This window comes from Lacerta agilis, chromosome 3 (genome assembly GCF_009819535.1).
Source record: "Lacerta agilis isolate rLacAgi1 chromosome 3, rLacAgi1.pri, whole genome shotgun sequence".
Taxonomy (NCBI): domain Eukaryota; kingdom Metazoa; phylum Chordata; class Lepidosauria; order Squamata; family Lacertidae; genus Lacerta; species Lacerta agilis.
Genome location: NC_046314.1, coordinates 32483628 through 32507787, shown reverse-complemented (window position 1 = coordinate 32507787; position 24160 = coordinate 32483628). Strand labels below are relative to the sequence as shown.

The following is a 24160-nucleotide window of genomic DNA, read 5'->3' as shown; positions in this document are numbered from 1 at the left end:
TCTGTCGTCCCCTTCTCCTTGTGCCCTCCATCTTTCCCAACATCAGGGTCTTTTCTAGGGATTCTTCTCTTCTCATGAGGTGGCCAAGGTACTGGAGCCTCAACTTCAGGATCTGTCCTTCTAGTGAGTACTCAGGGCTGATTTCTTTGAGAATGGATAGGTTTGATCTTCTTGCAGTCCACGGGACTCTCAAGAGTCTCCTCCAGCACCATAATTCAAAAGCATCAATTCTACGGCGATCAGCCTTCTTTATGGTCCAGCTCTCACTTCCGTACATTACTACTGGGAAAACCATAGCTTTAACTATACGGACCTTTGTCGGCAAGGTGATGTCTTTGCTTTTTAAGATGCTGTCTAGGTTTGTCATTGCTTTTCTTCCAAGAAGCAGGCGTCTTCTGATTTCGTGACTGCTGTCACCATCTGCAGTGATCATGGAACCCAAGAAAGTGAAATCTCTCACTGCCTCCATTTCTTCCCCTTCTATTTGCCAGGAGGTGATGGGACCAGTGGCCATGATCTTAGTTTTTTTGATGTTGAGCTTCAGACCATATTTTGCGCTCTCTTCTTTCACCCTCATTAAAAGGTTCTTCAATTCTTCCTCACTTTCTGCCATCAAGGTAGTATCATCAGCATATCTGAGGTTGTTGATATTTTTTCCGGCAATCTTAATTCCGGTTGGGGATTCATCCAGTCCAGCCTTTCGCATGATGAATTCTGCATATAAGTTAAATAAGCAGGGAGACAATATACAGCCTTGTCGTACTCCTTTCCCAATTTTGAACCAATCAGTTGTTCCATATCCAGTTCTAACTGTAGCTTCTTGTCCCACATAGAGATTTCTCAGGAGGCAAATGAGGTGATCCGGCACTCCCATTTCTTTAAGAGCTTGCCATAGTTTGCTGTGGTCGACACAGTCAAATGCTTTTGCATAATCAATGAAGCAGAAGTAGATGTTTTTCTGGAACTCTCTGGCTTTCTCCATAATCCAGCGCATGTTTGCAATTTGGTCTCTGGTTCCTCTGCCCCTTCGAAATCCAGCTTGCACTTCTGGGAGTTCTCGGTCCACATACTGCTTAAGCCTGCCTTGTAGAATTTTAAGCATAACCTTGCTAGCGTGTGAAATGAGTGCAATTGTGCGGTAGTTGGAGCATTCTTTGGCACTGCCCTTCTTTGGGATTGGGATGTAGACTGATCTTCTCCAATCCTCTGGCCACTGCTGAGTTTTCCAAACTTGCTGGCATATTGAGTGCAGCACCTTAACAGCATCCTCTTTTAAAATTTTAAATAGTTCAGCTGGAATATCATCACTTCCACTGGCCTTGTTGTTAGCAAGGCTTTCTAAGGCCCATTTGACTTCACTCTCCAGGATGTCTGGCTCAAGGTCAGCAACCACATTTCCTGGGGTGTATGAGACCTCCATATCTTTCTGGTATAATTCCTCTGTGTATTCTTGCCACCTCTTCTTGATGTCTTCTGCTTCTGTTAGGTCCTTTCCACTTTTGTCCTTAATTGTGGTAATCTTTGTACGAAATCTTCCTTTCATATCTCCAATTTTCTTGAACAAATCTCTGGTTTTCCCCATTCTGTTATTTTCCTCTATTTCTTTGCATTGCTCGTTTAGAAAGGCCCTGTTGTCTCTCCTTGCTATTCTTTGGAAATCTGCATTCAATTTCCTGTATCTTTCACGATCTCCCTCGCATTTTGCTTGCCTTCTCTCCCCCGCTATTTGTAAGGCCTCATTGGACAGCCACTTTGCTTTCTTGCATTTCTTTTTCATTGGGATGGTTTTCGTTGCTGTCTCCTGTATAATGTTACGAGCCTCCATCCACAGTTCTTCAGGCATTCTATCCACCAAATCTAAATCCTTAAACCTGTTCTTCACTTCAACTGTGTATTCATAAGGGATTTGATTTAGATTGAATCTTACTGGCCCAGTGGTTTTTCCTACTTTCTTCAGTTTAAGCTGGAATTTTGCTATAAGAAGCTGGTGATCTGAGCCACAGTCAGCTCCAGGTCTTGTTTTTGCTGAGTGTATAGAGCTTCTCCATCTTTGGCTGCAGAGAATATAATCAATCTGATTTCGATGTTGCCCATCTGGTGATGTCCATGTGTAGAGTCGTCTCTTGTGTTGTTGGAAAAGAGTGTTTGTGATGACCAGCTTGTTCTCTTGACAGAACTCTATTAGCCTTTGCCCTGCTTCATTTTGATCTCCAAGGCCAAACTTGCCAGTTGTTCCTTTTATCTCTTGACTTCCTACTTTAGCATTCCAATCCCCTATAATGAGAAGAACATCTTTCTTTGGTGTCATTTCTATAAGGTGTTGTAAGTCTTCATAGAATTGATCAATTTCGGTTTCTTCAGCACTGGTAGTTGGTGCATAAACTTGGATTACTGTGATGTTAAAAGGACTGCCTTGGATTCGTATCGAGATCATTCTATCATTTTTGAAGTTGCATCCCAGTACAGCTTTCGCCACTCTTTTGTTGACTATGAGGGCCACTCCATTTCTTTTACGGGATTCCTGCCCACAGTAGTAGATATGATAGTCATCCGAACTGAATTCACCCATTCCTGTCCATTTTAGTTCACTGATGCCTAGGATGTCAATGTTTATTCTTGCCATCTCATTTTTTACCACATCCAGCTTACCAAGGTTCATGGTTCTTACATTCCAGGTTCCTATGCAATACTTTTCTTTACAGCATTGGACTTTCCTTTCACTTCCAGGCATATCCACAACTGAGCGTCCTTTCGGCTTTGGCCCAGCCGCTTCATCAGCTCTGGATCTACTTGTACTTGTCCTCCGCTCTTCCCCAGTAGCAAGTTGGACGCCTTCCGACCTGAGGGGCTCATCTTCCAGCGTCATATCTTTTATATGCCTGTTGTCTTTGTCCATGGAGTTTTCTTGGCAGGGATACTGGAGCGGCTTGCCAGTTCCTTCTCCAGGTGGATCACGTTTGGTCCAAACTCTCCGCTATGACCTGTCCATCTTGACCTGTCCATAGCTTGCCCGAGTAATTCAAGCCCCTTCGCCACGACAAGGCAGTGATCCATGAAGGGGATAGCGGTAATTAGAAATCGGATTATAAGTAAAAGGTTTTTAAGTGCTCATGACAGAGGCGAGACAGGAGAGTAAAGATAATGGACCAAATGAACAATTAGCTTTCAGTGAGCACAGACTACGCATTTTGTGATATGGCTCAGTGGAGAGTTGTAGCTATCATAACACCAATATCTCTCAGATCTGAGACTCTCCTGAAATATGAAAGCAATATCTCCCAATTTAAAACACTTTATCTCTGGTTGCTGCTGGTTTTGGTGCAGAATCACCAAATGATTTTGTTAAATCCATTTGGATATTGAATAGCAGGCATAGGCAAACTCGGCCCTACAGATGTTTTGGGCCTACAACTCCCATCATCCCTAGCTAACAGGACCAGTGGTCAGGGATGATGGGAGTTCTAGTCCCAAAACATCTGGAGGGCTGAGTTTGCCTATGTCTGTTGAATAGCCTTCAGGTCCTGAGCATAACATAACTTCAATCACACTGCTGAAATTTGCCGTGCCCCAGGCCTGATTTGTCAGGAACAGACATGTCAAAATCTGTTCATAGGCATTTTGATTTGTTTAATTACCATCTTAGTAATCTTTGGGCTCTCAAAAATACTTCAGCCAAGGTTGAAAGCATGTAAAATTGGAGTGGGCATAGAGCTGAAGGACAACAGGGACCATGAGTTACAAGGAGGATCAAATATCCACGCAGACTCCAATATTTTTATATAAAATTGGTCCATGCATGTTAATGTGAAATAAACCCTGGTTTTTTAAGAAAAGTTAAGCTAAGATTCCCAGGTGACTATATCCGTCTTGCCCCTCATACAGGATTTGTCATCCATGAAGGTGGCTCTGCTATGAAGTACCTTCAGTCCAAGAAAGATAGGAAAACATCAGCTGGTTATATCATTTAATTAACAAATGGCAGACATAGAGAAGCCCTCCAGGTGTTGTTGGAGTACAGTTCCCATCAGTCCTAGTCAGTACTGCTGGGGATAATGGCAGTTGTAGTCCAAAAACATCTGAAGGGCCACATATCCCCCATTTCTGGGAAAATCTGACATACTAATGATAATGAATTCAGCCCCCTCTCTCACCTTGATCACCAAGATCCAGTGTGGTGTAGTGGTTAAGAGCGGTAGACTCGTTATCTGGGGAACCGGGTACGCGTCTCTGCTCCTCCACATGCAGCTACTGGGTGACCTTGGGCTAGTCACACTTCTCTGAAGTCTCTCAGCCCCACTCACCTCACAGAGTGTTTGTTGTGGGGGAGGAAGGGAAAGGAGAATGTTAGCCGCTTTGAGACTCCTTCGGGTAGTGAAAAGCGGGATACCAAATCCAAACTCTTCTTCTTCTTCAAGATGCTGTTCCATTAATCCAGCTAATGTTTCCTGAATGTACTGGGTTCCCTAGTTGATATTTGAGAAAATAGCAGTCAAACACCCCTACTGGGAGCTCCAAATTAACTCTAATAATGGCCAACATTTTTAAGGACCACCCTTTCAGGGCAGCATAGCATAGTAAAACTATTAGGACAAGTTAACAAGTGATGCAATAAGCTTATGGTGGGTCCAATATCATTTTATGATAATGGTGAAACAGCAACAAAATGCCCACTTTGGATGTTTCCAGAGGGGGGCTTAATATTGTAAATGGGTTGCAAACAGGTCATTGACAATAGTTTGTTTTTTAAAAATAATAATAATCTAATTTTTGTTTCACCAGTTCAAGAATTTCTGCTTGCACAACATAACTCCCCCCTCCATATCTTGCGCATTCCCTGAAACCTTTTCTGGGTCTCCCTCCAACCCACTGGAGAATATTTGTGGAGAGAATGGGGTGCGCCTGAGGAGAGGAGGAACACAAGTTCTGTTGTGCAAGTGAAGATCCGGAACAAATCAGTTGCCTACCAGCCATAGGACTTTTCTTGAATTGGGAGATGGGGAGAATACACACTGGCATTTTGATGAAAACAACATCAAGTGAATTTTGCAAAGTGTGAATTATGCAAAGTGTTTGCATACATGAGAAGCACCCATAGGGGAGAACCCTGTGATATCTAAACTATTAACAATATACCATATTTTTCGCTCCATAAGACACACTTTTTTCCTCCTAAAAAGTAAGGGGAAATATCTGTGCGTCTTATGGAGCGAATGGTGGTCCCTGGAGCCGAATTGCCCAGGGGCCAAAAGCAGATTGTGCTTTCTTTTCTTTTTTTACAAAGAGGAAAGGGGGTGTGGAAAGGACCCACTCAGCAGCTAATCAGCAAGAGATCAGGAGAGAGATAAGAGTCCCTGGCTCCCTTTCGGCCCTGCCCCCTTGCCCAGGCCTCCATTGTTGAATGTGCTGCAGAGGGAGGTTGTTTGTTTCCCCAGCGACATGTGACTGGCTGATTAGATTATCTGTCTGGAAACTGTAGAAACGGCTCCCTTTCCTTAAGAAGCTGCAGAAATGTGAGTTGAACCCCATAAAAATGGGGCTTTTCCTCTTTGCTTTCCCCCCTTGCAAAAGAAGCTTTGCTTTACCCCCTTGCAAAAAAGCTGCAAAACTTTGAGCTGATTGTCAAAAAAACCAGGGCTTTTCCCTTTGCAAAAAAAAGCTGCAAAACTTTGAGCTGATCCTCAAAAAAACCCGGGGATTTTAGAGGAGGAAAACCAGAAAAATATTTTTTTTCTTGTTTCCTCCTCTAAAAATGAGGTGCGCCCTATGGTCCGGTGCGCCCTATGGATAACAATATAGGCTATTATCATAAGGTAGGCTTCAGTGTAGATATATTTCCTTCAGTTCTGAGGCATTTGCTCATCCAGTTTCTTAAAAGAAACTCCATGTTACAACAAACTGGATTACAAACCGGTACATGTGTGAATACATGTTGGTGCCATTTCTGCATTGATTCTAAATTCAAGCCATTATGTATTTTAATGGCACACTCAGAATAAACATACAATGTATTATATATATATCACAGCAACTCTTGAGATTTTTGCTTTCCTATATGTGCATCTTCCAAATATTAATCAGTAAAGTCCACTTCACAGTTTGATTGGGATAAATGGCTATCCTGGATTAGTGACCATGGATTTTACAAGATGTGGGGCCTTGTAAATTTATTCTTAATGATATCTGACCAAGTCATGCTCAGAGTGGACTCAGATAAGTCACTTGACATGACTAGCTTAAGTCTGTCTCTAAATATGTACTCTGTACTCTCAATTTGACCCAAACACTCTCATACTGTAAACTGTCTCTTAAAGAAACACTATGAAACATGAAATAATAAGCAAGTGGGGCAAACTTGGTTCATTATACAGAGATATTTTCTTCAGACGTGTTTGTTTCTTGGAATAATTTGGTATTTCACATCTGTTTTTTCCCCTCCCCACCCCCTCCAGAACTTTACGCAGGTATGGCATACAATTTCTGTTCTTTCTGCATGGTGTCAAAGAGTGCGTCCCATTTGTTTTTGGCATGACTGCATGGCTTTGTTAATGTTATTGATTTGTGACTCTCCAGGGTCTGTGCTGAAGGTGCTAAGAGCTGCTTTTTCCAACCACAGGTTTTTTAAGGGGACGGAGGAAGGGAGCTCATGTTCCTCACTCATCTTGTGGAGGAAAACAATTTACCTAATTTGATACCCACCATGAAACACAGCAAAACTGCCCTTTCCATGGAATATTTTAGGGCTTCCTTGATTCCAAACACATATTTTTATGACTGGATATGCTTTGAAAAATTAATTGCAAGGGGCAGTTTTTTTGATCCAAAGCTCAATGTGCACTCAACTGTGGTCCCTGAATTAGGGGGCGACTATTTACATTATAACATTACTCTCCTGTGCTGAGGAAACAGGAGTGAGTGAATCTTTGGATAACTTGGTTTGTGATGTGCATGCAGACTTGCTTCCTGGTGCAATGATTGCAGATGTCACATATAGTCTAGGCAGCCTGGTAGATAGTGCTGGAGAAGAGTCTGTAGTTGAGGTGCATGTTGGCACCACTAACATGGAAACATGTTGTTGTGTGGTTTGGGAAGTAAAATTTAAGTTGCTAGGTAAGAGGTTGAAAGTCATGAAATTCAAGGAAGATTTTTCTGAAATACTGTCTGTTCCAGGCAGGGCTGGCTAGACAGTCACAGCTGAGTGAATGAGGAGGAGGGGTTTGGGTTTGTTAGACACTGAGGAAATTTTGGTACAAACAAGGCCTGTACAAAAAGGATAGGCCCCACCTGAACCAGGATGGAAACAGACAGTTGGCACTTAAAATAAAAAGGTGGCACAGCTGCTTTAAAACTGATTTGGGGGAGGAAAGCTGACAACAGTATCCAGACTAAATCACACACACCCCACCAAGGATGGGGGGGGGGGAAGAGTTTATGATCATCCAAATCAAGGAGGGAAAGAACTAGGCACTCAAAGTGCAGGGACACATGATAAGTAAAGACACGAAAGAAAACATCAAAGAAATTGGAGAACGGTTTTTAAAGTAAAGGTAAAGGGACCCCTGACCGTTAGGTAAAGTTGTGGACGACTCTGGGGTTGTGGTGCTCATCTCGCTTTACTGGCTGAGGGAGCTGGTGTACAGCTTCCAGGTCATGTGGCCAGCATGACTAAGCCACTTCTGGTGAACCAAATCAGTGCACGGAAACACTGTTTACCTTCCTGCCGGAGCGGTACCTATTTATCTACTTGCACTGCGTGCTTTCAAACTGCTAGGTTGGCAGGAGGCAGCAACCGAGCAATGGGAACTCACCCCGTCACGGGGATTCAAACCGCCGACCTTCCAATCGGCAAGCCCTAGGCTCTATGGTTTAACCCACAGCGCCACCCGTGTCCCTGTTTTGGCACAACACTAATAGAACAAATCATCCAACAGATGCAACTGATGAGAATTTTAAAGCTGAATTTAGCCTTTGTCAAAGTCATCATAAATCATTTTACAATATTCAGCCAAAGTTATAAAAAGCAAATTGTAAGGGATTTTTTTTAGCACCAGTATTTAGTTTGAAAATTTCACATCAAAAGCAAATAAAATTCTACCTTACGTGTTTGACTCTTATTTTCTACTGTTCTCGTGGGCATAGTATTAGTGATGCATTCCAGAAAACCCATTATTTAAAGCTACTAGGCTGAAATGGAGATTGATTAAAAATTATGATGTAGATTTCTTATATGCGGACAAATAGAAATAATTGTGGTCATTTGCTTTAGAGGTGCTAATAGCCCATCATTGGGAAAGTCAATGCTTTTCCTCACAAATCACAGCCCTGTCTTCAAGTAGTTACAAAGTCTCAGCTGTGTGTGACATTAGTCAACATCTTTCAGTGGCATTGTAATAGGCAGGGAAAAAATCCCACGCAATAATTTTCATTAGATCTGCACCCCCCCCCCCATAAAACCTTGAGGTGATTCACAGTAACCTTGAAAAACCTTTTAACTTTGTTATTAGAAATGCAGTGACAGGAACAGAAAATGGGAGGTGTGGGAACACAACTATCGTGATACCAGACATGATGGAGTGCAAACACGGGGACCATTTGGGAAATTGGGGGGGGGTATTCCTTTGCTGAAGTTTGCTGCTATTTTTAAATTGTACAAAAATATGATTTATATTCCCTGCCACCCCACCCCAACCTTGGCCACTGGAGAAAATATAAACGGAAAGTGACTTTAAATGCCACTCTCCCCAAAAGAAAAACTAAAAGAGCTTTTATGACAGTTAACACTTAAAAATAAAAAAGGCAACACTTCTGTTCAGTGACAGTTTTGCATAGCTTACTCTATCATGCAAGCGGGAGCGTATCTGAATTTGTGAAATTTCACACCTGTACTTGGTCAATGTATTCTGTTCCAGAAACGTTTCTTTTTATCACTGTCCTCGGACACCAAATTTGCTGATTTCTCGTGAAGAGAAATGCCACATTTATAGGTACACAATGTGTGTGCTGACATACTTACAGATGTGTTTATGTATTTGTGTGTATGTGTGCTTGACATGTACACATAAAGGGGGGGGGGGTTGTATTTAATTGAATCTGTGAAGTATTCCCAGTGTATTCTAGTATAAATTCCCAGGGATAGCCAGTCCTTTTGCCATGTGTTAGTGCTGCTGGCTTGATAAAGATAGTGCTTTAAAAACAAACAGTTGCAGGAGAAATTATAGCACTTGATGCAAGCAGAGTAAAGAGGGAAGTGACAGTGTCTGTCATTTTGGGTGCACTGCGGAAATTCCCCACAGAGACATAGTTCAGGGAACATCATATTTTTTAAAAGAAGCTCTGTGAAGCTGACTCATACAGGGGCACTGCACAGCAGGAAAGAGATCAGCTGTTTACCCTTTGCTCTTGATTGCTTTGGTGCTCAAATCTCTTTGGAAACAGCTGACACAGGGCCTTCCCAACCCCACAAGACCCCCCGCCAAGGATTGTGATCCCCCGCCCCCCGTGGCTCCATTTCAGAGAGCCAAAACCACACGCAGGAAGCTGTGCACCGATTACTGTGTTAGAAGCTCCAAAAAAGAAGAAGGAAGTTTTTCTGGGACTAGAAACCTGACACAACCCCAAGCAGTTCTCCAGCAGAGCACAAGCGAGAAGAAAAGGTGGGCAGGTTATCGCTGGCTGCCCAGCTTCCTTTCCACTTTTACTCTATCAGGCCAGTACAGGAACGGCTGCTGGGCAGAGCTGAATGGCAACATCTTTTAGAAGGGGAGAAAATTAAAAGGGCCCCCAAATTGACTTCAAGTGTCCACTCCTCTTCATCCCAAGGGAGCAGGTCCTTAAGGGACTTTGAGGCAGCTTGCCTCGCTGATCTGATCCTGAAGACACAGAGAACCAGCACTTGCATTCCCTTTTTGTATATTGGAGGTATGTGTGCAGGATCCCAAGCCATGCTGAATGTTCCTGCGTACAAGAAATATCCCTGTGCACAAAAAACTAGTGTATCAGGAGAAACAGTCTAGAATGCTTCTCCCTGATGAACTCATTTTTAAAGGCACGTAACGATGATGGGGCTGTATAGGGAAGTGTCCCTTCATGTGACCCCCACCTAAAATCTAAAGTTGTACAGACTCTGCTACCCTAGAAGTAGTACCTCGGGTTAAGAACTTTACCTCAGGATGAGAACAGAAATCACATGCTGGCAGCGCGGCAGCAGCAGGAGGCCCCATTAGCTATAGTAGTACCTCAGGTTAAGAACAGTTTCAGGTTAAGAATGGACCTCCGGAACGAATTAAGTATGTAACCAGAGGTACCACTGTATAGCCTAGGCAAAGGTTTACCATCTCAGTGAAAACTAAGCATTTATTACTATTGCTGTTTGTGGCAAATGTCATCTGGTTTCCTTAGAACAAGCATCTGCTTCCAGTTAAGACTGTACAGCAGCGGTTGATAGCAATTTGAGTCCTGCTGTTTTTGATACTTCACTAATTCAATCACCTAATAGCATGGGGGGTGGTGTTTCTTGTTCCCCAATACTATCACAGAACAGTCATTTGACCCGTGGATAATCTCTTACTCATATACATTACAAATAAAACAAAGTAAGTGTAATTAGGAACTGTGTGAGGTATAATATTATTATACACAATAGAGGCAGAATCTGTTATTCTGCATTTTTTTTAAGAAGAAAGTTCTTAAGCTACCATTATTAACATAGCTCTATGCTACTTCATATTTCCCTCCCCTGAGGAGAATGAAATAAGCATGAAGGTCAGGGGGAAAATATAAATTACTATATGTGAGCCTTCAGAATAGTATGCGGTCTTCAGCTGTTGATTTTAAAAAGCTTAAGAGTTTGACAGTCTGATAAGACGGAAGATTAAAGGAGGCCAAGCAGCCTGTCAAAATCATAAGGCAAGGAACTGTGGGTGTGGGAAAATTGCAGTGCTGAACAAGCTTTGATTAAGTGGGGGAAAGGGGCAAAAACATTTAGATAGGCATATTAACTGCAAGCCTATAATGTAGAAAGCTGCAAGAGGATTTTAGAGGTTGGTCATAGCTGCACATGTTGGTCTCCATGCTGTTCCTTGAAGGCTATAATTTCTTTGGCTTATGTTATATGAGCATGAAGGTCTTGTTTTCTTCTACATAAGTAGGATTATTTGGCTTCTACCACCAGGCCAGCACTGCCTCCTATACCCCATGTTGATTTTTTAAAGTCCTTCTGGACACTGCAGTCCTATACACCAGCAGTGGGGAACATCTTTGATCCTCCAGATGTTTTTGAACACAAACTCCCATCAGCTGCAGCCAGCATGACCACAGGTGATAAGCACTATAGCTGAGGAACATCTGGAGGGCTTCATAGGTTCCCTACCTCTGCTATACGCACTTATCTGGAAGTAAGACTCGTTGTCCTCAATGGGACTTACTTGTGTTGTTGGCATGTATGGGGTTGTGGGGGGTTAATCTCTTAGTTCTGGAAGCTAATTGGATCCATCTATTTCCTTGGATGGACGACATAATTGGTTTGTCGCCCCGCTGCAGTAATTGAGATGCAAGAAGCAGATCTTTCAACCAGGTAATTATATATATTTATGGGATTTATATCTTGCACAAATGATAAGCAGGGCGGGTCACAGGTGCATAAAATACAGTTAGAAACATATTGGCACATCTAGATACCATATAACGCCCAACATATTGAGAAGGTTTGTCTAAAGGCCTGGAGTCCTGGAAGGAGGGAACTGTGTGCTCCACAAGTGGGATGCCTTTGCAAAGAAAGCTCTTCAGCCTTCAACTCATAACAAATATAAACTCTCGACCTCTAATCTATAAGCAGGACACTGCATGGGGTGGGGGGGCAGAACCAATGTTATGTGAGAATGGTATCTTTTCTTCAAAACATAAGGTTCAACAGTGGAATTTGTAGAATTTTGGGAAGTGACTCTCTAGGGGAGGGGAGGAGAACACAGGCGACACTGGACTACAACTCCCATCATCCATGTCCATACTTGCAGGGGCTGAATTTAACAGGTTCCCTACCTTCTCCGTGTAGCATGGATCTGCTAGGAACTTTAAAAGGTGTATGTATCATGAACCCCACCCTAAAAATCCCAAACACTGTATTTCTGTCGGGAGATATTGGGCTGCTAACAAGGAATCTAAGAAGTGCCATCATAAAACTACACGTCCCAGACTTCCTTGAGGGAAACCCATGGCAATAATGCTAAAACACATTTAGTTTATAGTACAGATGGAGCCTTAAAAGTGATAAAAGGTAATAAAACAGGGGGGGAAATGTCTCACAGAAGCATCATATGAGATAATATTGAACATGAAGATAATAGTATTCCAGTAATAAGTAGTACCTAGAGATTTGGCAGCATTAACTTTTTTTCCTATTAAAATTATTTTGCTAAATAATAACAAACAGAGTTCACCAGGGAGTGTGTCAGCTTCTTTTTAATTAGGTTTTTATCCACCAGGAGTGCTTTGATTCTTCATTTTTTTTCTATTGCATTATGCTTTCTGACTAAAGTGAAAATCTAATTTACTTATTTCATGTAACTCATAAATCACAGAGATGCTGAGGATTCTTTTTTTAAAGATAGAAGTACAATAAAAAGCTGCGGGGAAACTGAAGTTTTGAGAAATATCTCATTAGATCTTTTACTTTCATTTCCCTTGAAATATCCATCTTTATTGTAGTTCATATCCTAGTGGGTACAACCATGTATCTCTAAATTCCTTTGTCTTGTGAGGCGCGATGTTTCCATCTAACACTGAACTTGAGTGGCCTCAATTGTTTAAGTTTGGAACGCAGAGGGGATATACAAAAATAATTCAATGGTGTCTGCATACTCAGGGGGACTCCGCAGGTAGGCTGAACTATGTAGGTTTGTATATTAAAAGATATTCAATATTGTCTGACTTACATAGTCACTAAAATCTGCATATTGCGTCCTTAGGAAACTATAGCTCATACACAATGTGGTGGCTAAGTTGTTGACTGGTGACAGTGTCTGAGGACATAAAACACCATTGTTTAAAGGCAATGCTACTCTAAACAACTTGGGTCTAGATTATCTGAAAGAAAACCTTCTAAACAGATCTATGCAGTCAATAAGGTCATTAAGGTAGGCCCTCCTGATTGTGTCCATCTGGTGATGTCCAGGAAAGGGGCCTTTTTTGTGATGGCACCGACTCTCTAGAGTAGCCTTCCCTGAGAAATAGGGCATGTACCAAGATCAGTACAATTTCAGAAAAATGATGAAAAAAATTCTATTCACGGTGGCTATTGGCGTCTAACACTATAAAAGATCAATAATTTTTTGACTGCTTGGTAGTATTTGATTATTTTTATTTTATATTGTATTATAACCACCTTGAGATGCACTTGTTCATGATTATTCCATTATGCTCAGAGGATTTGCTTTCAGGAAGCGTGCATGGGATTGCAGTCTTACAGCACAAACCTAAGTACTGTAACTTGCACTGTTTACTTAGAATTAAGTCCCAGTGTGTTCGGTGCGGTTTTTTCTCAGGAAAACATGCATGTGATTGCAAGTTTAGCACAACTAAGAGGGTTTTCTAAGCTATGTCTAGTTAATAACAACCTGTCATGGGACAGTCAGAAAGGGGTTTGGAGCGGGGGGGGGGGGCGACCAAGAGACTGTGGAAAGCAGTAGGGAGGAACGAGGAGAGAGGGACGAGAAAGGGTTAAAGGGAGACAGTCAGGTGGAGGAGGCAGTCCCTGATGTTGCAGAGGGTCAGCACCGCCAGCTGTCCAGCAGCTCAGGAACAGAGGAGTGAAGGGAGAGGAAGCCACGTGAGCAACGTAGGCCTGTTGCTTTGCTGAGACTACTCTGTTGGAGTGATGGATCGGATGCGTGAGAACTGAGCTCCGGCTTGTAAATATGTACTTAATAAATATTACTCAAACCGCAGCCAGCCTAGCAAGTGCATTTTCTCGTGGGAGGCTTCCACACGATCCTGACACAACCCACTGGCTCTCACACTGAGAGCCAGTGTGGTGTAGTGGTTAAGAGCGGTAGACTCGTTATCTGGGGAACCGGGTTCGCGTCTCCACTCCTCCACATACAGCTGCTGGGTGACCTTGGGCTAGTCACACTTCTCTGAAGTCTCTCAGCCCCACTCACCTCACAGAGTGTTTGTTGTGGGGGAGGAAGGGAAAGGAGAATGTTAGCCGCTTTGAGACTCCTTCGGGTAGTGAAAAGCGGGATATCAAATCCAAACTCTTCTTCTTCTTCTTCAAAGAGAAAAAGGGAAAAAAATATTGTTGATAACTCTAATATTTTAAAACTTACAGGCAAATACATGTTTCAGCAGGAAATTAATTTCAAGTGCATAAACTCTGCTCATAGGAAAATGGTGGAATTTGGCAAAGTATCTTTCTGAGCCAATCAGATTATTGGGACCAAAAGCCACACACAGAACCAATGGAGGAGGACATACACCATTCCCGAGTTACAGGCACTCTGCTTAGGCTATGTGACATGTAGTGGTACCTTGGTTCTCAAACACCTTGCTACTCAAATGCCCTTGTTGCCAAACACTGAAAACCCAGAAGTAAGTGTTCTGGTTTTCGAACATTTTTCAAAAGCCGAACATCTGATACGGCTGTCGGCTATTGTTTCCAGGGTGCCTGCACCAATCAGAAGTCGCGCCTTGGTTTTCAAACTTTTCAGAGCGAGTTAAGTTCGAGAACCAAGGTACCACTGTATTTGGTGCTTTTGTTTTTGCGTTTTTCTTTTTGAGGCTTTTTCGGTTAATTTGTTTTTGTGACTACAAACACTGTCTTTTTTATTTTATAGTACAGTACATTGATTATTGCTGTCATTTTATGGATCAATGGTCTCGTTAGATAGTAAAATTTATGTTAAATTGCTTCTTTTAGGGGTTGTTTTTAAAAGTCTGGAACGAATTTGTAAGGTTTGTATGATGGTGCTTCACGAGTAACGGAGCAGGAAACCAAACAGTCTTTTGGCAGTTTTATTGTGCAAACTATTTACAGTGCAGAGCTACAAAAAGCATGTCTGTCTCAGTCGCTGGCAGAATCCGGGAGTGGCCCCTTCCGGCTCCTTCCACAGCATAAGAGTTTCGGCACCCCAAATCTCCTCCTACCCTCCTTGTGTTTCATCCCTCTGCGCAATTGGGGCACCGGAAATGGCATGCTTCCCTCCTGACCAGCCAAGCGAGGTGAGGTGCTGGGGCTCTTTGCAGCATCCCCGAGCCCTCTCCTCTCCCGGTTGGCCCCTTCCCCTTCCTCCCCGCTGGAGGTGTGGCTGCTTTTTGCACTGGAAGAGGTGCTGCTGCTCAGTTGGTGTTGGGGCTCTCTGTATGCTAACGGACCCTCCATTCCCCTCAGCGGGCCAGGTGGCAGTTCCCTGACAGAATTGATCCATTTTTGCATTACTTTCTATGGGGAAGCTTGCCTTGGTTTTGGAACGCTTTGGTTTTGGAACGGACTTCTGGAACTGATTAAATTTGAGAACCAAGGTGCCACTGCATTTGTCAGCCAGGGCAGTAAGAAACTCTTCTCCCACTCTGATTTCAGTCCAAGCTGGAAAAGAACATGGAGGTTTTAAAAGCTCCTCTCACATTTAAGGAGGAGTTTTTGTGACACTGTTTAAATGTGTGTTTATCAGATTTACAAAACAACAACCCATACATCTTAGTTTTGTATGCATAGTCTACAGAGAAAAGAATGATTTTCTTATTTCTAAAACTGAAGAGCAAAGAAACTTCCGAATTTGTATTTTATTTTTTGCATGAGGCGGGGGAGGTAAAAGGATTAGAAAAGATTTTGTTCCAAGTGTCTTTAATTAGTTAACTTAGTAGCTAAGAACTGGAAGTTGGAAGAATTACCCACTATTGAACAATGGCAGATGAAGATGTTGGAGTATATGGAGCCTGCAGAAATGACCGGGAGAATCCGTGACCAGAGAGACGAAGCGGTGGAGAAAGAATGGGGCAAATTTAAATTGTATCTAAAAGAATATTGTAAGATTCAAAATTAGGTATTTTGAAGAAAAAGGATAGGCTGTCATTTATATAAATAGAATTAAATGATTTGTATGTTAGGAGAATCTAGAATCTAGAATTAGATTTAGAAAAAGTTTTTCTTTTGAGAAAGATTAGTTTTAAAAGATGTGATTGAGTTAAATTGGGAAGTTACGTAATATGTTTGGCAAGGGACGCAATAAGGGGAGACAGGGGGAAGTCCAGTTAAAGATGTGAAGAAAGTCGACATTTTTATCAATAGAATATTTTTGTTTTTATTTTTGTAGAATGTTTTGTTTTTTTGTAGTTTTGTATTTTTCTTTTATGTTTGTTTTTGTTGTGGTTTTTGAAAATTTTTAATAATTATTATTATTTTAAAAAAAATATTAGTTAACTTAGGATACAATACGGCACAGGATAGGTAACAACCAGTTTATCAGTTAAATGGTGCCAACTTTTGTTTTCTTTTTCTTCCAGGTTTTAACTGTGAATTCAGGCCCTGTGAGGGAGGGAATCCCTGTGAGAATGGAGCTGTGTGTCTGAAAGAGACGGACTTGGCTGCCTTTCCCCTTGGATTCCGGTGCCAGTGTCTGAAGGGCTTTGAAGGCCCACGCTGTGAGATCAACGTCAATGAGTGCAGCTCTAACCCTTGCTTCCATGGATATTGCTACGATGGTGAGTTTGGCATTTGTTTCTCCTTTTCGTACAACCCTCACAGCTGCATTTGAGAGATTTCAGGGAGATCAGCAGATAACGCTCTCCAGTACATGTGCCCTGGAAACAACTTTGCATCCTATTCCTGAAAGAAGGGGACTTTGCCAAGATGTCTCATTTCCTGGCACAGAGGTTTATCTTTCCAGAGGTCACCATTGAAGCTAATGAGAAATTCTAATGAGATTTTTTTTTTTAAGTTGTCTCATCCGATGCTTCAATTAGCCCAAATGCCTTTTGTGCAATATATTTGATGTTGGGTAATTTTCAGGTGCTCAGAAACAGCTCCTCTGAGCAACGTGGCACTGTTTGCAGTGAGTTTAACAAATAGGTATGAATATTGCATTAAAATGAGATCAGGGCTGATGAAAAGCAGGGTGCTTTGTCCAATGGGGTGGGATGGAGAGAGAGAAAGCTCTGTACCATGTTTACTAGAGTTTGAATCATCGTGTGAATTTTACTCTCACATTTTTTAAAGAAATGGAAGGATTATAAGTATTACCATTAAATCTTCATTATGGGAACAAGCAAGGGAAAGCCAAATATGAAGGGCAGTATACTTTGTATATTTCACTTCATGAACTGATTGGAAATAGAAAAAAGTGTTCAGTTGAATAGAGTTTTATAATGCCCTGAAACACTTGCAACGGTTAGACACCAGCTCCCATTAGATCTAAGTAGTAGAATTTTAATGCCATCAAAATCAACAGAATTAAGGCAGTTTATTGTCCAAACTGCGGGAGGCAGTGAAAGATAGGCGTGCTCTGGTCCATGGGGTCACAAAGAGTTGGACACGACTGAACGACTGAACAACAACAACAAATTATACTGTTCAGCCAAAGGTAGACAGTGGACTAAGATGTTAGGTTACTGTTTAGAATTGCTTACTTTAAAGGGGAACGGCATGTCTGTATGTCCTCAGAATCTTCCAAAACCTTATCCCAAATAAATTATATTCTAAGCAATAATGTTGCCAGAAGCATCAGTCACTGTCCCTTATAGTATCTAACCATAGATTCAAGGTATCCATACTTTACATTCCGTGGGCATTTTAGTACAGTGCCCCATAAATCTGCCTTTGGTCAGTAACTTAGCCATTGTTTCTCTTTCCCTATGGGTTTTAAATAGATGGAGTGCCAATTCTGTTGTGAACTCTGTGGGAAAAGAGAGTAAAGAGAACCACAGAAACATTTGTAATGGTTAAACTCATGGCTGAGTCATCTGCCCATTTCTGACATGGTACAGACTGGGGTTGCCAGTGAACTAGGCCCAGAAAGCAATTCACAGGCCCTAATCAAAGGGGATGTGAACTTTTAAATTCCCCAACTGCTTCTCTTGTTTGGATGGAATAATTGTTGACCTCCTTGCCTGACAAAGGCTTTGCCTTTGATGGTGGTGAAGTCCCACATTCTTTAGCATTGGTTTGGGTATGGTCTCACTTCACTCCTCCATGACTGAATGTGTCTAAATTTTTTGGTGAAGAGGCTTTGCTAGTAGTATGATGTCATGCCATCATTGTAGCAGAGTCACAACTGCTAATGGTCTTGTGGTTATAGGTTCAGAGTTTTTCTTTTGTAATTTCACAATGGATGTGAGGAGTATTCAAGTTAATCAGTATCAAAGAAGAAGGGCCATAGCTCAGTGGTTAGAACTTCTTGAATAGAATAGAAGTTTTCCTTCTATTCCACTCCTCTCTGGGATGCTCGCCTTCACCAAGCACACTGATTTGCCCCCAGTGTTGGGCTCAGTAACACCTTCTTACTTTTTTCTGAAATAAAATGCCCCAAATCTTGCAAACTTCCCTCATTTTGACTTCCCCTATGTGTCTGTCGAGGTGGATATTTGTATGACATGGTCCATTTTCAAGTTCATATATATTGAAAGATTTTATTTAGCTAGGAACATAGGAAACTGCCATATACTGAGTCAGACTAGTGTAAGGTTACCAGATTTTTTCCCAATGAACCCAGGGACACTTTTCAACTTCAGTGGATTTTTTATGGGGACTGATTTGTAAATCCGGGGACTGTCCCTGGGAAACGGAGACATCTGGTAACCTTAGAATAGTGGTCCATCTAGCTCCCTATTGTCTACACCAGGGGTTGTCAACCTGGTCCCTACCGTACACTAGTGGGCGTTTCAGGATTCTAGGTGGATGGTAGGGGGTTCTGCAGCACAAGCTGAATCCTCCTTCCATTGAGCACTGGTGGGCAGTAAGGAAATTTTGCCATCCAGAAAAGTGCATTATTGGATGGTAGGTATAAAAAGGTTGGCTACCCAGGGTGTACACTGACTGGCAGTTGCTCTCCAAGGTTCTCTCCCAGCCCTACCTGGGCATGCTGGGGATTGAACCTGGTGCCTTTGCATGCAAAACAGCTGCTCAACCATTCAGCCCTTCCTCAAAAGCAGATTATTTATTTATCTAACAAAATGTATATACTGCTTGATTGTAAGAAAACCTCTAAGTGGTTTACAAATTAAACAAATTCATGGAGGATCAGAAAAAACAATGGTTACTAGCTGTGCAAAAAAGAAAAGAAAAGAAGTTTAGATTTCCATAGACGTGGATATTCAGCAAAAAAAAATTAATTAATTTACTTGAAAGCTTACCCTTCAGGTTCAGATCTGAGTATCCATGGAAGTAAATAACTGTTGAGATTTGATAGACAAGTTAAAAAGGAGGTGAAGTGCTTTGTTTTAGCTCCATCTTAAAACTGTGAATCAAGAAAAATCCAAGCATCTCCTAGTAGTTGGGGGGGGGGGAGGTATTGGAACAAAGGGCTCCAAGCATTTAATGAGAGTAATAGCAGTTACATGTGCTGAGACTGAGTGACAGCCTAGATTACATGGTAAATCTTAGAGATAATGAAGAACCCAGGGACCTGTGTGAGGCTATAATAAATCTATGCCTGTAAGAACTGCAATCATTGCTGTCACCGGGTCCCTTGTATAGATGTAACTCTCCAAAGATACTTCTCTCTTTACATCACTAATGATGAAAAAGAGGAAGGACTGATTGTTAGCTTGGGAGGGGGCAAGAATGAAACATGGAAACTCATGAGAGTAGCTGATCAAGGCTGTCAAACCTCAGCTCTTGAGCAGTTTCTTTTAAATAAAGTGGCACAGTGTGAAAATGGCAGCTCAAGATAATAAATGTTTCTTTCCCTGTCTATTTCTTTTAAAAATAACAAATGCAAAATATCAAGGGCACAAGTTTTTTTCTTTAACCCAATAGAAGAAATGCACCTTGGGGGGAGGGATTTTTGGTGTGTTGGGATAGCTGGAAGGGAAAGACAGACATCTGCCATCTAGGAAAACATCCAGGAAGGATTTCCAGCAACTGAACATCATGTTCTCTAAAGCAATTTGTGTTAGCTTTATGTTAGCTTTATATTAGCACTGTGTTGAAATCTGCCCTGTTGTTAAGTCAGTTGGGGCCATGTAGGAATTGGCTACTGTGTTGGGTTCAGAACATCACGGTAGATGCTCTCTACTCTGTGATTCCCGGTCAAGATACTAGATTCAGGTGTTGGTCTGATGCAGTCAAAATAAATAAATAAAATTAAAAGGGTGGGGTTTTTCTCAGAAGGGTAGTAGGAGATGGGTGATTGACTCAATGAGTATGGTAAATCTGTTGACGACTGTTAACGACTGCAATTAGTCCTACAGGAAAAAGCAAGGGATAGTATGCAGATGACAGTCATTAACATTCATCAACAGGTTTATCATACCCATTGAGCCAATCACCCATCTCCTACTACCCTTCTGAGGAAAAAACCCCACCCCACCCTCCCACTGTATCTGAAGAAGTGTGCATGCACACGAAAGCTCATACCCAGAATGGATAAGAGCAGTTAATTCATATGGGGGGTGGGTAAAAGTTGAGAGCATTTGGGAACATAACTGGTGTGGAGCTAAATTGCTTTTACACCTGATGGCCCTAATGCTGGAGATGGGGAGGAGCACGCGAGTGTACCCTCTTCTCAAATTAGGTGGGTTACTTAATTGTCATGAATGGCTGCTGATGTCATTCTCTCCTGTATCAGAAATCCAGTTTCCCCATGGTTAGATTTCCTGCCTGTGTATGACATACCTTCTTTTCATTTCAGTGATGATTACACAATACTGTTTCAATCCCCGCCCCTTGCTTGTTCTCTCTTTCCATTTCAATTGCCCTTTATATTTCTGGAGAAAATAGGACTGCATTTCTAGGATTTATGTGCTATCTTTATTTAAGTGTTTCGCAGTTCCAGTTACAATCTAACTTGGTACAAAATGTGATTGACCTGCTTCCCCCTTCAAACACTGCAGTTGTTGATGGGTTCTACTGCTTGTGCAACCCTGGGTACGCCGGACAAAAGTGTGACCAAGATATTGATGACTGCCTCGTTAACGCATGCAAACACAATTCTACCTGTGTGGATCTCCATTTGGTTAGTACACAGTAAGCATTTCATTTTCGCTTTTGGCGGAATGGGGAGGAATGTGCTATGGTGACCTGTTGTATGTGCATGTACAAAAAAAAAACCAGACTCCCTTTCTGCGTAGCCTTCCAAGAGGACAGGAAACAAAACACTTTTTCATACTTGTACTTCAGGGGCAGAGAACTTGTTTTCAGTGCAGCGGCCACATTCACTTCTGGGCAACTTTCTGGAGACAGGGATGGGAGGGGCACATTTCATTGGTGAGTGGGGTGAGTGGAGCAATTAATGTGGATTTTTACCAATGTACAGTAGGTAAGTTTCTACACAAGCTCTCACATCCCTATTTTACATCCAAGAAGGACATACTCCAGCCAGGTTAAAACAGTCAAGAATGATGCGAAGCAGGTCTAGTGTGGTCTGTAGATCAGGGTTGTGGATGGGGAGAGTGTGTGTCCTGGGAAGAGTCCAGAGAGAGAGAGATGAGATGGGTCACATTTGGGCTGCTCCATTGAGGCCCTCCACCCCCACTGCGATGCATGTTCTAGCTTTGATGCAGCTAGAAGAAAACCAGTTTGCAATATAATGTACGGCTGCAGTTGTTTGATGTCTTACCTAGATGTGTGTTCCACTGAATGCAGTGCAGCTTGTGTAAATATGCATAGGATTACAATATTTAAAACCCACCAGTATTGGGAAATAGATATGAAAATATGGCTTGTCATTGATTCTAATTGTTAAATGCGCTGTATATAAACAGCAGAATGTATCATTTGATGTAATAAACCAGAAATGGTAGCTGAGGGAAGTCAACAGGGAGGGGAAAAATTGGAAAATGTATGTTTAACAATGATATTGGATACAGGTGGGTAGCCGTGTTGGTCTGCTATAGTCGAAACAAAATAGAAAATTCTTTCCAGTAGCACCTTAGAGACCAACTGAGTTTGTTCTTGGTATGAGCTTTCGTGTGCATTCACACTTCTTCAGATACCAAATATCCAATGATATTTGTTTTGAGAAAAGAAAATTAATAAAAAAATAAATAATAAAAATAATTGTTAAATGCATAAAAAACTAATCATCCTGATGTTTGTGGCTCTTTTTGGGTGGTTGGGTGGGTGAGGGGTTGCTACTTCTAATTATGGAATTGTCTGATGGCTTACTTACCCAGAACAAACTTACTTACCCAGAACAAACTTAGTTGGTCTCTAAGATGCTACTGGACAAATATATATATATATATATATATATATATATATATATATATATATATATATATATCTCAATTGCATCAGACCAACACGGCTACCTACCTGAATCTGTTACCTACTTTGCAGCTCAAAATGGGGGTCATTTTTAAACAAGTAGAGATGTGTGCCTGTGGTTAGATCTGGGGTTGAAGAGTCTTGCCATTTGGACGGGTTGGGGAGAGGCTGACAGGGAGTAAAGAAAGGGTGGTTGTGTTTCAGGAAATTTGGTTAATACTTATTTCGGGCAGGGAAGGTGGGAGATTTAACAACAAACTAGGGATAGGAGGCCTGAGCAGGCCTCAATTTATTCCCCGGGAGCTTACCGTAGTGTTGCCTGCTGGCTCAGTTGTTCCTGCCTCCCAGGGAGGTCCTTTGCCAAAGCCTTCCTGTGACTGGTCAGTTTGCAGGCAGGCTACAATCCAATGTCCCGGCCAGCAAGTGGAGTCTGCAGGCCACGCTCGCAGGCCAGGCGTTCCCCGCTCAAACTGCTGTTGCCGGATCGTGATCAGGGACTTTTAACCCTGGCTCTGAGCCCACATGGTACCTAGAGGTTTTCCGGGGAAATGTAGATGGTGGGAAGCTTAAGGCATCGAGCCACCCCATGGGAAAATACATATCGGGTTTTAAAAAATATATATTGGTGGGGGTAGGAACCCTTCTGGGTGCCAAGGGAAATGTCCACAGGCACTGCGGCACCTGCTGATATCACACTGGGAAATGCAGCCTTAGACTTTGATTTATGCCAAAAATCACCAAATGATGCTTACATGATTTATCTTTCTCCTCTCTTGGGAACAGTATCCTGGTGAGAATCTACAAAAAAAAAAAAAAAGAACAGGGGGAAATTACTTGCATGAATGGTGCTTGCTTCTCCCTGTGCTCACAATCTCTGTTTTCTTCTACAGCTAAATCTTGCCATAAAAAGCCTAATTCACTTCCATTTACAGCATCATATCTTAGATTTGTTTTCTTCATGTGTCCTGAGAGGCTTTTTGTTGTTGTTTTCTTGCCATCACTCAAGTCTATCCGTTCTCTTTCTACAGTAATATATCATATTCCTCTGTCAAAAACATATACCATTTTGTTTTAAATGGACTGTGACATAGTTAGAAGATCAATAAAATCCCCACTGGGTCATCATTCCCGAGAAAGCTGGGCCAGAGGGGGGGGGGGGCGAGAAACATAAGAACACCCTCCCCTCAGAGCATTTTTTTCAATATAGAAATAGAAACAAACAAACAAACAAAAAACACACATGGTTCAGCTTTATTTGAAGTATGCCATTTATGATGCTTTTGGTTGGCTTTTGACCTAATAATGCTGTTTTTTTTCTTTTCTTTTTGTGTAGCATAACATCATTGTGCACTATAATCACTTTAAAAATAACTGTTATGGACAAAGAGCATTTAATTGTTTTCTTTTTGTCAGATATATCCTTTGTTGGGTATTTTGACTTTCCTAGATGTGCAATTCAATCGTAATTATAAATGCAAATAAATATCAAGACAAAAGCCTTCTCCTAGATCTGGCATTTATAGTGCAGCCCTATCCATATCTCGTGAGAAGTAAAAATAAAAAAATCCTTCCAGTAGCACCTTAGAGACCAACTAAGTTTGTTCTTGGTATGAGCTTTCGTGTGCATGCAACAAACTTAGTTGGTCTCTAAGGTGCTACAGGAAGGATTTTTTTAATTTTTTTATTTTGTTTTGACTACGGCAGACCAACACGTGGCTACCTACCTGTAACTGAATCCTGAGCAGTAAG

General features: G+C 41.8%; 1 protein-coding gene across 1 annotated transcript in view; it reads left to right on the top strand.

Annotated features, from left to right (window-relative positions):
* Positions 1-24160, top strand: part of LOC117044556 (protein eyes shut homolog) — a 150365-nt gene that overhangs the window by 33354 nt on the left and 92851 nt on the right. Inside the window, exons 8-9 of the mRNA XM_033145374.1 lie at positions 16492-16689; positions 21037-21158. Of these exons, the coding sequence (XP_033001265.1) occupies positions 16492-16689; positions 21037-21158 (320 nt within the window). The remainder of the gene's footprint in view (positions 1-16491; positions 16690-21036; positions 21159-24160) is intronic.